This window comes from Phyllostomus discolor, chromosome 10 (assembly GCF_004126475.2).
Source record: "Phyllostomus discolor isolate MPI-MPIP mPhyDis1 chromosome 10, mPhyDis1.pri.v3, whole genome shotgun sequence".
NCBI lineage: Eukaryota > Metazoa > Chordata > Mammalia > Chiroptera > Phyllostomidae > Phyllostomus > Phyllostomus discolor.
Window position 1 is genome coordinate 27044943 of NC_040912.2, and position 16413 is coordinate 27061355.

At 38.5% G+C, this 16413-nt stretch overlaps 1 protein-coding gene across 4 annotated transcripts in view; it reads right to left on the reverse strand.

Moving 5' to 3' along the window:
• Positions 1-609: 609 nt before the first annotated feature.
• The window catches only part of SDHAF3 (succinate dehydrogenase complex assembly factor 3), a 51661-nt gene continuing 35857 nt past the window's right edge, over positions 610-16413 (reverse strand). Inside the window, exons 2-4 of one of the 4 annotated variants that reach the window (XM_036010584.1) lie at positions 6373-6782; positions 907-1003; positions 610-786 (exon numbers count right to left, since the gene is read on the reverse strand). In XM_036010584.1, the coding sequence (XP_035866477.1) occupies positions 6579-6782 (204 nt within the window). In that variant the 3' untranslated portion in view covers positions 610-786; positions 907-1003; positions 6373-6578. Of the gene's footprint in view, positions 787-906; positions 6783-16413 lie in introns of those variants that run through there. The other 3 variants (XM_036010585.1, XM_036010583.1, XM_036010586.1) reach the window with 3 other exon arrangements.

Sequence of the window (16413 nt, forward strand, 5' to 3'; positions counted from 1 at the left end):
GCAGTCTCCCGTCAAGCTTGTAGCCTGGACGAGCCACTTAACATGGCCCTCCCGACATGGACAGGGCATCCCAGACCCCACAGCGCCCTGCCTACAACTTGGTTTCCGATGCCACAACTCTTGCGCTTGCCACCACCCCAGCCTGTCTGCACTCCCCAGGCTCCAAACGGCCCTCTAGATGAGCAGGACCCCAATACCCCAACTTCCTCTGCAAGCCTGCTGCCTGCCCATGTCAGTACACCCACCAGAGGGTAGCTTCTGCTGGCCCAGAAAATGCAGACTAGCTCTAGTCCGGGCAACACAGGAGCATATGTCTCTGCTGTCCCGTGGACATCTCCGGTGAGCTCTGCATTTAACATTTTCCTCTTCTTGCACCCTGGTGCTCGGTGCTCTTTTCAGTCATCCACTGTGCGTGCCGGCATTCACTCCATATGTCATTACTGTGCAGATAGTTACTCTTCTGAAGTTGCTTGGCAACAATTATTCAACATTCAGTTCTTACTAGTTTTTGTGGTGAGATGATTTGGAACCCTGAAAAGGGTGCACTATTTCAGATACCTAGCACTGAACTCTTATTTCTTTGCTAAAATAGCACAAGTTCATCTTAAATTTGTATAACAATAAGACATTTATTTAAGCCCGTAATTGCCAACTGAGACCAGCATTTCTGTATATTTCTGTCAGATTTAGATATACACAGAACACAAAATTAGCAGAAAGAAGTACATTTGTGTTTCAAATTCACTCATCTTGGGGGTCAAGATGCATGTCTTCATCAAATAAATTCTGAAAAGGAAAGGATGAAACATAGTTAGACTAGATAAACTTCTTCAAATTCAGTAATTTTGTATGAATCTAACAGGCATCACCACCGTCCTCTAGTCTTTCCTTGAGCAGGCGTCTCACCAAGAAGCCAGAGGGAAACGGCAAGTCACTCAGTGTTGCGCACGGCAAAACCAATTTTCTTTCAAACAAACGTACCAGCATAAGATGGTGCCAAGGTCTAGAAAGAAAAGTGTTACATGGTGTTATAAAAATAAAGCAACAAGTGCAAACACCAATGTAACCATTCTCTTTATTTTCCCTCTCACACAGGTGTGTTCTTATGTTACATATTGAACGAGTTCACGAAATGTTATGAATAGACAGAAATTGTGGAGAATTGGATTGTGCTAAAAGAGTGGAGCTGATTAAGCTAAATGAAAAAGGAAAGCTGTGGTTCATCCTTAATTGGAGTAAAATAATTATTTTCCTACTTTAGTGGACACTCAGTATTGTAATTTTAAAAATCCAACATCATACTCAATAAATACTCTTCTTTAATACGGTTCAATATGCCATGGAGGGGAGGGTTGTCAAGAATAACAAACATCCATGTAAATGCCACCCAAAGTATAGAACACTGCCACCCAGCCCCCAGAAGACCCCCAAGTGCCCATTCCCCATCACAACCTTATTCACTCCCCAGAGGGTAACCATCCCCCATTTTTGTGACTGTTGTTTCCTTGGTTTTCTTTATGGTTTTACCCCTAGTATCTGCATCCCTTTCAATATGGTTTGATTTTGCGTATTTTTGAACTTCGTACAAATGGATTCATACTGTATTTGTAGTTGACTTCTTTCTTTCAATCGGTACTGTAGTTATGAAAAGCCACAGATCATTCAGTTTTACTGCTACAGGACTCACCATAACTTATTGTCTGCTCTGTGTTCCTGGTTTGGAGCTGCTACAGTAATTCTTATATGAACATTCTTGCACCTTAATTCTCCACAAGTACACAAGATCATCTAGTGCACATATGAAGGAGTAATTCTGTGGGCTGTGAATGTTAATAACAATAATAGCAATAACAATGATAATAACATGTACTTTATAGTGTTTATTGAGTTCCACGTACAGCTCTGAGCACTTCACATGGATTAACTCAATCCCCACAAAAATCCTTTGAGGGCAAACATTGCTTCTTGGGAAGGGGGGAGTGGACTAAGTCATTTTCTTTTTAAATCTATAAAGTGACATGCTCGAGGTCATAGAATCAAAAAGATGGTATTCAAATCCATGTTCAGCAGGTCCATGAATAACTGTTTCATTCAGTGTTGTTTTGTCCCATAGAAACTTTTATTTTTATTGATTAGCCTATGATAAAGTTGGTTTCATTTATACTTTGTTTTGCTTAGTCACAGGACCTATTAATCATGTTAAGTAATCTGTAGTTGGCAGCAGAATTTGTACTCAATTACCACAACATAATGCAATAGTATATATAGAATATAAACATCTTCAAATATATCAGACAATATCAGACTATTTTCCAAAAGGTTGTACTAATGTATACTCCCACTAGCAGGATAGGCAGTTTCCATGACTTCCTATCTTTGTCAACACTTGTTATTGTCACCTTATTTTAGTCAATCTGGATGTTGTGCAATGTGGTCTCATTGTGATTTGTATTTGTGTTTCTCTCTTGAAAATGAGACAAAGTATTTTTTTAGTGTTTACGGACCAAATGGATTTCCTTATTTGTGAATTTCTTGTTGAATTGGATTTTACATCTTACTCACTGACATACAGGAGTTCTTTAGATGGTCGGAATACAGTTAGCCCTTCATATCTGTGTGTTCCGGATCTGCAGATTCAACCAGCCGCAGAGCAAAAATATCAGGGGAAGAAAGTTATGTTGTTACCAATGTGTACTGTGTAGTTACGCCTACAGTGGTTGTGTCTGTACTGAACAGGTACACTTTTTTTCTTGTCATTCTCTAAACAATATAAACATTTATATGATGTATATTAGGTATTATAATCTAGAGATTACTTAATATGAGATGTGTTTAGATTATATGCAAATACTGTGCAATTTTATGTAAGGGACTTGGGCATCCATGAACTTGGGTATCCACAGGGGCTTCTGGAATCAACTCCCACAGGTAAGGAGGGGTGGCTGTTAACTTAGGATTTTGCATCTGTGTTACTAAGTGAAATTGGCCTGTAGTTTTCCTTTCACATATTATCATTTGGTATCAGGTGTTTGCTGGTCTCGTAAAATGAATTAGGGAGTATCCTTCTTTTTCTATTCACTGGAAGGGCTTACATTTGGAATTACTTATTTCTTGAATATTTGGCAGTACTCACCAAAGTTGTTTTGCCTGGAATTTTCTTTCCAGGAGTATTGATTCAATTAACTTAATGGCTATAGAACCATTCTTTTATTTTGGTAAGCTATATATTTATAAAAATGTGTCCATTTCTCATACATGTTACAAATCTATCAGCTCTAGGCTCTCGATTGTTCGTGGTATCACATCCACCGCAAGAACATAAGCAGCTCTGCCCCTTTTCCACACCTCTTTTCCTTAGTTAACTTGGCCAGATGTTTGTCACTGTGCAGACTTTTTCCAAGAATAAACTTTTGATTTTTTTATTACTTTCTGTTCTAATCTTTATTTCCTTCTATTTCCTTTAAGGTTATTTTGAGCTGTTCTTCTATTGAGATAGATGCTTTTCTTATTAATATGCAGCCTTTCTGCTAGACACATTTTGGGCTATCCATTTCTTCCAACTACTGTTTTGGCTACAATCCATTAATTTTATTATTTCACTGTGTTCAGTTCCACTTATATTCTAGGATGAGTTAGCATTTCTTGATAGATTCACGGGTTATTTGTATTTCTTGACCGACACATGTGTTATTTGGAACTGTGTTACCTTCCTGAAATACGGGGCTGCTTAATCACTCATTTCCACAGCAACAATCTACAGAGACCCTCCCAGAGAACTGAACCTTTCATTACGTGGAGTTACTTTCTTTGGCTCTAATGATATTTCTGCCTTAACAATTTTCTTTAGCTATTAATATACCTAAGTCAGCTGACTTTTGGTTGGTATAACTTTTGCCATCATTTCCCTTTCAGACTTGTTGAGTCATACACTAGAAATCACATTTACATGTCATCAGTTTCTTCCTTCTCAGACCGTCCACACTTAGAGCAGTTACTCCAATCACTGCCCTACCAACTTACATAATTCTTGTTTATTTTAAAACCTCTCACTTGTTTAAGCCCACGAAACATAATTATTGTTCTATATAGTAAATGTCCCTTTAGATTAATCGATATGTACAAGCATCTTGGTTCTCTTTCATCACTTTCCACTAAATCCAGCACATCCTTTGGAATTTCCTTTAGTAAGAACCTGCAGGTGGCAACCTGCTCATGTTTATTGCCTGAAACTGTCTTTAGTCCACCGTCATTCTTGAAATATATTTGGTAAGTACAGAACTTGAAGTTGGAAGCCATTTCCTTCTCACATAATAGAGAGAGCCATTCAACTGGCTGTTGAGAAGCCAGCTAAAGAAAAGTCTAGCTGAGACTGCTTTTGAAGGTTAGGTGTGGCTTTTGTTTTGGCTGCTTTTACAAGTTTTTGTCTTTAGCATTCTACTGTTTCACGAAGATTCTGTTTGGGATAAATGTGCAGATTGGTATTTTTTACTGATTTGAAAAAATCTCAGCAATTACTTCAAATATTGCTTCTGCCCCATTATCTATTAGAAACTACTACTGGGTACATATTAGACCCTTTTGCTTCATCCTCCACTCTTTCTTATTTCTCAGGCTCCTTTTCTATGCTACATCCATTCTGGATAATTTCTCTTGTCCCAGTTTCCAGTCATTAATTCTCTTTTCAGGGCCATCCACTCTTCTGTTAAACCTGCCTATTGATTTAGTCATTCTATTGTCCATTTCTATAACTTCTCTTTGGTTGTTTTTTCATGTGCTTTGTTTCCTGTAGGTATCTTCAAACTTGACTTCTATATTTAAAGAAAACAATTGTTTTATATTATGTATGTGCTAATTCTAAAGTTGTTTTCTGGTGGTCTTTGCTGCCTTTCATTTATGATGCCAGTCAGAGTTTATTAAACATGAGGTATCCGTGTCCTAGGGAGATTATTTGTGACCCTAGCGTCCTCCAAAGCTTGTGCACATGGCAGGCAGCTGGGTAAGTTTCCCAAGTGCAGGTGTAAGTGTACAAAACTCTGAAGCTTAGTCCCCCTATTTTGCATAATGTCACCACCCACATTCTTTTGAGCAAATCAAAAAACAAGGCCAGTACATGTTTGAAGAATTGGAAAATGGATAGAATTCTTGATGGAAGGAACTGTGAATTCATATTGCAAAAGAGCATGAGCACCAGGGGTGGTAGAGAACTATGGCCATTTTGCAAAGCACCAACCTCATGGAGTTGCTGGAAATGCCAAATAATGAGGAGACCTCTAGGGAAATGGTGAGATCTAGGCTAAATTATAGAATTCTGAACTGGGTATATGTTAATATTATGCACTCACTGAAAAGGGGAGAAAAGTAAGTTTTATTATAAATGAACTAGAAAATCCAAACAGAATTTCAAACAGAGATCTGAAGTTCAGAAATGAGATTTTGGTTCATTTTATAGATGAAGAGTATAGCTAATATTTGCAGCAATGGATGTGCAAAGTAAGGTTCCTAGGGATGAAATCCCAGAGAACATCATATTTTTTAAAAACAGGAAATAGAAAAATTATAACCTAAAGGAGAGTTAGGCAATACACAAACCAAGTAGGAGCGGTTTAAAAGCAATAAAGAATATTTAATGCTATCAAACCTCACGGGAACAAATACAAATCAATTTTTAAAGAGCTGACATATGCTGTATACCTTAAACACATGCAGTGATGTGTCGATTATTTCTCAATAAAATTGGGGGTGAAAAGCCTGATATAAATGCAGTTGCCCCTGAAAAATGATCACTTCAAAGATCTCAAGGTAACATGAAATAAAAATATAAGCTGTTTTAGTTTGTAATTTTTTTAAATTCATAAATATTTTAGGATGTGAATGGAATTACCATTCGATTTTTTTTCATTTTATCTCCCCAAACATTAGTCAATAAATGAAATTCTCAAGATAACTATAGATTATTTTAAGGGGTCATCAGTTATTAACAAATACTGTAGAAATGCATTATATGTTGTATAACCTATTACACAAATGACAGAGTAATACTAAACCTGAAAGCTTCTTTTTAACCTTTCATTATAAATAAACAATGACTCAGGGAGAAGGGACATTTAAAAGCACATGTATTATGAAAGTAGAAATGATTAAACTTTCAGGATGATAGTGTAATTTAAAATCTTTTGAAAATTTCACATTATCATGATATAGTTATCTGATGATGCTAAAAACACAAGACTAATGCTTGAACAAGGATAGCATTAAAAACAAATTTATATATAAAAATATTTTGGCAAAATTCCACAGGTTTTTCTTGTTTGGAGATATTCTTTCTTATTTAGTCCAAAAATCAAATCCCATCCAGAAAGTACTGTTACTTACCTCAATAATGTAAAGTTCTGTCCACTGGTGAACTTCATCTACACGTTACAGAGAACATTCATAACACCCTCAAATAACAAAACGTAATTCATTAACACCGGGCACTCTCAAAGCCCAAGAGCTGAAGAAGTAAATTTTAAAAACCAATGATCGTTAAAATAAGGGGTTCTCAACTTCAACTGCTTTGTGAAGCTTTATTGTACAGACTAAAATTCTGGTTTTCTAGACTCAGAGATACTGAACTGCCTGTTGGGTTTAGTGGCCTCCCGCATCAGCTCCTGCAGCTGTCCTATTTGTTCATCCCGAAAGTCGTTAAGTTTTTCTTCTGGCAGGGCGATCCCAAAGCATGGTTTCTCGGTTGAGTTTTGTCTGTTTTCCTTAGATTGTTGCCATAGCACTGCTGCATAAGCCTAGTAAAAAGAGAGAAAAATGAAGATTACAGATACAAAATTAAATTAAGATCTGTATTCACTCATTTAATGTTGGAGGACTTGAACAGTTCTAATTCCAAGTACCTATTTTTCTCCAATATGAGTCCTCTGCCTTCGACGAAACAGATACAAATGATACTATAGCCATGTCTTTGCTAGTCAGTGATAACTTCAGTATCTTATTTTTTTGCATTTTAATAGACTTTTAGAAAAGGTCTTAACCTAGAAAGCTGGGCAGGGGGGTGAGAGTGGTCCACAGGTGGGCTTCAGGAGTGTGTGTGAAGCAACCAGAAATCAGACTCGAATTGTACGCACGCAAGCAGGGCGCTGTTCTGGGGTCATGGATGCCGTGAGATTTTAAAAGCGGTCACCAGGATTCTGATAGGTTTAAAAGTGGGTCTCAAAATTTACTAAGTTCACCTGTGTCTTCGATTTAAAGACTAATTTAAATCACACTAGAGAAAAAAACTTGGCCAATATTAAACCTTCATATTTAACAACCATCTTGGTCAGGGAAAAATTCTAGCCCTGGCTGGGGGTGCAGCTGGTTGGAGCATCGACCCCGAAAGGCTGTGGGTTTGACTCCTGGCCGGGGTGCGTGCGGGAGGCAGCTGACTGGTGTTCTCTCACGTCGACGTTTTCCTCTCTCTCTCCCCCACCCTCTCTCTAAAATCAATAAATGTATCTTTGGGTGAGGATTTTAAAAAATTCTACACTTCTCATTCTGTACTTTTTCTCTCATTCTGTCAGTATCTTCAGCCTAATATTCCAACTTATCATTGTCTTAAGTGACACTTTTTTGAAGCAGATTCTCACTCAAAATTAGTCTTTTAATCAGGCAGAAAGTACCAATGTGTTTCAATTCATGAAGTTAAAAGACTATATGGTTAAGTGAATGAGTTCATTAACTCTAGTTAATGTTACTATTCTATGTAGGTTAAGATAATTAAATTGCTTAAAACTGCCAGCATCACCAAAGAAACTTTAGTTCCAGACAGTCCAAACCTTTACTTGTATTGGAAATATTTTCATGATTTATAGAAATCCATTCCATATACTGTCCCCCCCCAAAAAAAAACCAAAACCCCGCTCATACCTTAAAGTTTTATGACTCCCACTTCTAAATGCATGCCCCAGAGGTTTCTCAGCCTTGGCACTATTAACAAATTGGACACTTTGTGGTGGGAGTCTGTTCTTGCATTATAGGATGTTTAATGGCATCTCTTGGCTTGTCTCTATCCACTAGATGCCTGTGGCATCCGTCCCCTTCAGTCTGGATAATCAAAGATGTCTCCAAACATTGCCAAGTGATCCTGTCCTGAGCTGAAAACTATTGTCCTAAAGAAACTTTCAGACATATAAACAAGTAGCATGCACAAGAATGTTCATTGTGGCATTGCTTGTTAAAGCAAAAAAAAATTGAAAACTATCGTTTCAATCGGAGAAAGGACCATTACACTGGGGTTTAATCAGATATTTAATTATAATCCATTAATAGTCAATGAACTAAATGTGGACAGGGATGAAGCTCCAAAGCAAACAGAATCCAAAAAGTAGGTTTTGCCAGTTATTCGTTTGTAGAAATGGGAAAACCAATACTTACATTCATATGGAATTTTGAGAGGCCCTAAATAGCCAAAACAACCTTGAAAAAGAACAAAGTTGGAGCATGCACAGTGCCTACTTTCAAAATGTACCAAAAAAATACTATAAGTAATCAAAAACAGTGTGGTACTGGCTTTAGGAGAAACACATAGACAAATGGAATAGAATGGAGAGTCCAGAAATGAACCCTTACACACAGACCAGCTGATGTGCCACACAGATTGACGAGGTAAGAAGATCCTGTGACAGACAGGGCTGGGCAGCTGCGTTTCCATGTGCAGAGAGAGAAACTGGAGCCCTCCCTCCCATGGCAGACAAAAATTAACACTAAATGGATGGAAGACCTAAAACCATAGAATGCCTAAAAGAAAAGAAGAGTAAATTTTGAGGACCTTGGATTTAACAACAGATTCTTAGATATGACACTAAAAGCTTGAGCAGCAAAAGAAAAAGCTAAACTGGGATTCTTCAAAATTTAAAAACTTTTGTGTAACAGAGGACACTATTAAGAAAGTAAAACTACAGAATGGGAAAAACATATGCAAACTATGTATCTGACAAAGTTTTAATAGCCAGAATACATAAAGAACTCCTACAACTCAGCGACAAAAAGACAAACAGTCCAGTTTTAAAGCGGGCAGAGGCTTGAGCAGACATTGCTCTGAGGAAGGTGTGCAAATGCCCAACAAGCACGTGAGAAGACAGTGGACATCACTAGTCATCAGGGAGACACAAATCAGAACCACTTCACACCCACTGGGGTGGCTCTAATAACAACAAAGGTAATAAAAGGAAAATACCCAGTGTTGGCGAGAACTGAAGTAATGGGAACCCTCGTGTTGATACACTGCTGATGGGATGTAAAGTGGTACACAGCCGACGTGCAACACAAGTTTGGCAGTTCCTCAGAAAGTTAAAGAATTACCGTATGATTGAGCCAGCAATTTCGTCACAGGTATCTACCCAAAATAAAGGAAAGGAGGCTCTCAAACAGATAGTTTGCACCATGTTCCCAGCAGCATTATTCACAACAGCCAATTACATGCAAACACCCGGTGTCCATCAACAGATGAGTGGATAAGCAAGATGTGGTAGAGATACACAGTGTTAAATTCTTCACCCATAAAAAGGAATGAAGTTCTGATACATTCTACAGCATGGATAAAAATTAAAATCATTATGCGAAAGGAAATAAGCCAGACACAAAAGAACAATACTGTAGGATTCCACTTATATAAAATACGTAGACTAGGCAAGTTTATAGACAGTTACCAGGGGCTGGGGAAACGACTTATCGCTTAATGAGCGCAGTTTGTTTAGTAAGAAAAGTCTGGGGTATAAATTCTGGTCAGAACATAAACAATCCCGAGGCACTTGAGAACCAGAGTCAAACAAAAGGTAGAAAGCAGCTGACTCCTCAGAGAATGGCAGAGAGCACTGGGTCAGACCCCATTGGTACGGCTTTTTGTGAGAGGAAGATTGCAGCTGGTGCTGGGTGGTGGCAGAGGAATCAGAGAACAGTGTGGGAAAACCACAGCAGTTGGAAAATGAGAATTGGAAATTTCAGGGGGAAAAAAGCTACAGAAAGGGAACCCTAAATTGTGCAAGTAAAATCTGCCAAAATCTCTGGCTAACCACTCACCTGGGCGTGGCTCAGGACAGACTTAGGCAGCCCGGCTAAGGGAAAAATAACTGACTAGATATTTCAGCTGCTTCATGTCAAAGGGAGCACAAAGTTTGGAATCTAAATTCTGCCAAGCTAACAGCTTAATAAAACAAAAGAAAATCAATGCACTTTGGAAAAACATAGTGGAATAATGTCTCTACAATGTAGTATCTATCATTCACAGTGTCAGGGGGAAATCCATAATTACTAGAAACATGAAGAAATAGTAACTGTGACATGTAATCAAGAGAAAAGGCAATGCATTAAAATTAGCAAAACACGGGATGATGAATATTAACTTACTCTGGTGAATATTAACTTATTCTGGTAATCATTTCACAATATATCCATACATAAAATCATTACCTCATACACCTAAAACTAATGCATTGTCGTATGTCATTTATATCTCAATTTTTAATAATCTCATGAATCAAATCACATTGTTTTGATGAAATGCAAAAAAGAAAACCCATGAGGAATGATCAATGAATAATTTGGGTGGAAAGACTCACAAACAGAAAAAAGAACAGCCCTCCCATTGCCTATTCCTCTGCCCCGTGTACTTTCAACATTACTCTAATGGCAAGATATTCAGGACTCTAATTTGGGGGTGTCCACACACAGGCCCTGGCAGCAATAAAATAGGAATCTTCCGATCAGGTACCCTGCCATGGAAATGCACCTAGAGGGAGGAAGGAGACTTAGAGTAGAAGAATGCAGCACATGAGCTACAGCATCCTTTGGTTTCAAGCTTTGATCATGCTAGCCTCAAGAATCAAGTTGCCCCAGAATTCTCCTCAAGTTAGAAGACTTTGATGACTGATCTCTTGAACCAAAAAGAATGCAGTGCTGCCTCAGGTTAAGTAGCAGCTTCAGGTAGTGGAAAGCCACCAAAGACGAGGCTTTGAGTGTGGTGAGAGCGGGGATAGCGGTCTGAATGGTGTCCCCTAGAGGTATCAAGCCCTAATAACTCCTGGATCCTGTGTATGTTAAAGGATTTGCAGGTGAATTTAAGGATCTTGTGATGAGGAGGTTATTCTGGTGTGCACTAACTACCACAACAATGTTCATATAGGAGAGGTCGGGAGAAATGAGACCCACCAGAGGAGAAGGGGATGCGAAGATGGAGACAAAGTTTGGAGTGCTGCGGCCACCAGAAACTGGAAGAACTAGGCACAGGCTCTCCCCAAGAGCCTCCCACACTGTGACCTGCACTTGTGGCCTCCAGAACGTCAGAGATTAAGTTTCTGTTGTTTTGAGCTACCAAGTTGCTAATTTGTTGCAGCATTTCCAGAAAACTAAAGGGCAGTAAACTACAGAAATATAATTATAGAAATACAATATTAGGAAAGTCTTCTAATAGGAAAAACTAAACTTCATGCTTCAGTAACAACTTACATTGTTACCAAAAGGAAAATTAAGTGTGGCTAACTAATTGTTTCTCACTAAAATTTTTGAAAAGGCAGAGGGCCTGTAGTACTGATTTACAAGTAACAGAAGAACTGGAAATATCTGGAAGACTGGTTCTGCCTTCACTGCACTTTCAAATTCTCTATTTATATATTAAACTTGTTTATAGCCTGAATCCAATTGATACCACTAAATTGCTGGTAACAAAATAGATAAAGTCATATTCTAACAGATTCTAATGTATGTAAAAGATAAAAATAGTTTATTAAAATTACCTCTACAGAAAAGTATCAGCAAACTGACTTTTCTATGGCACAGGCTTTTTTAAAGACTAAAGATGAACTGCATTAGATTTGCTTTAACAGCTTTGGGAATTAATTAAACTAAAGGAATAACATCATCTAATCCAATTTACAGAACACAGTTCCCGACTTATGATTTTTTGACTTTACCATAGTGCATAAGCGATATGCATGTAGTAGAAACTATACTTCAAATTTTGAATGTTTACAGTTTCCAGGGCTAGTGCTGTGCAGTCCAACACTGTCACGATTCTGAGCAGCAGCAGCCACAGCTCCCATCAGCCACACACTCACTGGCAAACAACCAGTGCTCTGCCATGTACTGTGTCGCCAGTGCTTTCTGGATACTGTGTTCTGTGTCTTCCCATCCCATCGTGTCTACTGTACAAATCACCCATCTGTGTCCCCTGCTTCTGGAGAAAAGAGGAAGGTAATTACTCCAAGAGTAATTGCCCAGCATGAAGGCAGCAAGTCATAATTACATAAATTACATGCTATATTAAACACTTCATTATAAAATAGGCTTTGTGTTAGATGATTTTGCCCAACTGTGGGCTAATGTAAGTGGGCTAATGTAAGTGATCTGCGTACATTTAGGCTAGGTGAGGCTACACTATGATGTTCAGTAGGACACCTGTATTAAATGCACTTTCCACAACAGTATCTTCAACTTACATTGGGTTTACTGGGTCAAGGGGCATCTATAATGTGTTAAATTTCACTAGGGAAATACAGTCAGCAAAACCCAGACTATAAAACTACAAAAGCAACCTCAGTCTTAGAGCTAATAAAGCACAGGTGAACAACTTCACAGTGCAGAAACCAAGAAGACACTGCCTTAACCAAATGATCAAGGTTAAGATCCCCACTACCAAGTGACATTGATGGCATGCACCCCAATAATCACGCACTGAGAATAGTATATCACCTCAGCATGTTCTTTCAACAACACTCAACCTCAGCCTAATCATAAAAAACATCAGACAAACCTCAATTAAAGGACACTCTACAAAATCACTGACCAGGAGTCTTCAAAAGGTTTAATGTCATGAAAAATACAGAAAGACTAATGAACTGTCCTATATTAGAGGAAACTAAGGCAACATGACAATCACATGACAGGTGGAGTATTGAATCAGGCCCTAGAATAGAAAAAGAACATTAGTGTAAAAAATGGTAAAACTGAATATACCAAAATAGTTAGTAATATTGTACCATGTTAATTTCTTAGTTCTGATAATGGTACTATAATTATGTAAGATGTTAACATGTAGGGAAGATGTACTATTTCTGCCACTCTTCTGTAGGTGTGAAATTAACACAAAGTAAAAAGCTAATTTTTATTATTCCAAAAAGACTTAACAGGCAACTAATTACAATTATATCATTTTTGGGAGGATTCTTAAAAATACTGTTAAAAAGAGACAATCAGGAAATCTTAAGCACTGATTGGATGTTTGATGATACTAAGAAATAGTTAATTTTGGAGATGTAATTAATAACAGTACTGTATTATGGAAATAATTTTAAAGAGTCTCTTTTAGAAATAAATACTGAAATATTTGTGAATAAAAGTACAAGTTTGCTATTTGCTTAAAAAGAACCGAGAGGCGAGGGGAGATGTAGCCGGGGGCACAGATGAAACAAGACTGACTGTGAATTGATACATGCTGGAACCGAGGGATGGGTACGTGATGGTCCATTACATTCTCTCTACATCTGTGTATGTTTGAACTTTTTTCCATTAACTAAAATATACACACACCTATATAAAACATGTAATTTAAAAAATAAAATTAGGGACTTCCAGCCAAGATGGAAGTGTAGGTAGACACACTGTGCCTTCTCCCACAACCAAAATAAGGACAACAATTTAGAAACAAAAAACCCCAATACCCACAGAAAATTGAACTGTCTGGAAGTCTGACAACCAAGGAGTTAATGTAGACAAATTCATCCAGACAGGTAGGAGGGGCGGAGTCAGTTAGCCAGGTGGAGAGGGGTTGTGGCAAAGCGGTGGCTGGCAGACCCCCGACAGGCAAGGCGGCAGCAGGCGGACCCAGAGAGGCGGCTGACTGTGGGTGGGCATGGCAAGCAAGGTGGCTGACAGACTGGGTGGTCCCACATTCACACGCAGATAAACCAGGCAAGACTGGGGAGCGAGACGGACCACACAACCCAGAGTTCCAACATGGGGAAATAAAGCCTCAAAACACAGACTGAAAATATTTGTGGGGGTGGAGGTGCTGGGAGAGACTCCCAGCCTCACATGAAAATTCATTGGAGAGACCCCCGGGGTCCTAGAAGATACACAAGCCCACCCACATGGAAATCAGCACCAGAAGGGCCCAGTTTGCTTGGGGGGAGAGGCAGAAGGGACTGAAATCAGAGAGAGAGCAGAACAAGCATCACTGCTCCCTCTTGGACCGCTCTCCCACATATAGCTTCACAACCCAGCCACTGGATTGCCTTGCCCTGGTGAACACCTAAGGCTCTGCCCTGCACTATGTAACAGGCACATCAAGACAAAAAAAAAATGGCCCAAATGAAAGAACAGATCAAAGCACCAGAACAAATACAACTAAGTGATGAAGAGATAGCCAACCTATCAGATGCACAGTTCAAAACACTGGTAATCAGGATGCTCACAGAATTGGTTGAATTTGGTCGCAAATAAGATGAAAAAATGAAGGCCACACTAAGTGAAATAAAGGAAAATGTACAGGGAACCAATAGTGATAGGAAGGAAACTGGGACTCAAATCAACGGTGTGGACCAGAAGGAAGAAAGAAACATCCAATCAGAAAAGAATGGAGAAATAATAATTCAAAAAAAATGAGGAGAGGTTTAGGAACCTCCAGGACATCTTTAAACATTCTAGTATCCAAGTGGATATTCCAATATTCCAAGTGGAAAAGTTATTTGAACAAATAATAAAGAAGAACTTGCCCATTCTGGCAAAGGAAATAGACTTCCAGGAAGTCCAGGAAGCTAAGAGAGTCCCAAAGAAGTTGGACGCAAGGAGGAACACACCAAGGCACATCATAATTACATTACCCAAGATGAAAGATAAGGAGAGGATCTTAAAAGCAGCCAGAAAAAAGGAGACAGTTACCTACAAAAGAGTTCCCATAAGACTATCAGCTGATTTCTCAAAAGAGACCTTACAGGCAAGAAAGGGCTGGAAAGAAGTATTCCAAGTCATGAAAGGCAAGGACCTACATTCCAGATTGCTTTATCCAGCAAAGCTTTCATTTAGCATGGAAGGGCAGATCAAGTGCTTCCCAGATAAGGTCAAGTTAAAGGAGTTCATCATCACCAATCCCTCATTATATGAAATGTTAAAGGAATTTATCTAAGAAAAAGAAGATAAAAAATATGAACAGTAAAATGACAGCAAACTCACAGTTATTAACAACCACACCTAAAACAAAAACAAAAGCAAACTAAGCAAACAACTAGAACAGGAACAGAACCACAGAAATGGAGATCACATGGAGGGTTAGCAACAGGGCAATTGGAGGAGGAGAGAGGGGAAAAAGGTACAGGGAATAAATAGCATAGATGGTAGGTAGAAAATAGACAGGGGGAGGTTAAGAATAGTATGGGAAATGTAGAAGCTAAAGAACTTATGACACATGGACATGAACTAAAGGGGGGAATGTGGGTGGCAGAGGGTGTGCAGGGTGGGGGGAATGAAGAAGGGAAGTGGGACAACTGTAATAGCATAATCAATAAAATATATTTTAAAAATAATAAAATTAGAAGCAAAGTCAAATAAACAGAATTAACTATGTACAAAACCATTCAACTAAAACCACTGGGTTGGCCAAAAAGCCTGCATGTTTTTTTCCACAAAATGAAAGACTCATTTTCCGGGAAATGAAGACTCACCAATAACTTTATTGATTTGGGTACTTTGAGTATGTCTGCTATCTCCCACTATTGGCTTCTAGTGAGAGAGGCCAGGGGTGCTGCTAAACGTCTTCCAATGCATAAGACAGCCCCACAGCAAAGAATTATTTGGCTGAAATGTTAATAGTACAAGACACTTTGCAAAACACTTTTGACATGCTCAATTAGTCACAGCTCCTTCTCCGTACACTGCATGATCTTTTTTTGTTTCAGTTGTGTTTTTACCTTTCTTGAAATAATAATGCATAATACACTGAAAATGTTGCATATTTTCTTCCATCTTCAATATTAAAATGGCTGCACCAAAATTCACCAATTTTGATATTTTTAATGCATGCTGATATGACAGCTGTCAATAAAATCTAACAAAATTGTTTCAAATGAAGTTAAAGACATCATATAGAACCATCATACAGAAAAAAACTAAAACTTTTTAGCCAACCCAATACTTCAATCACTTCTAAATTTCAGCTATGAATTCTGAATTTAACTGATCTACAAAACTTCCCAGACACTGAAAAGCGACCTTCTGCCTGGTCTAACCACAAGCCTGTAACTCTGCAGGGGTGTCAAACTCATTTTTCTCAGGGGGCCACATCAGCCTTGCAGTTGCCTTCAAAGGGCCAAAATAATTTTAGGACTGTATAAATGTAACTACTCCTTAACTGTTAAGGAGTTGAAATTACATTCAGAGGGAAAAAGGGAGAGA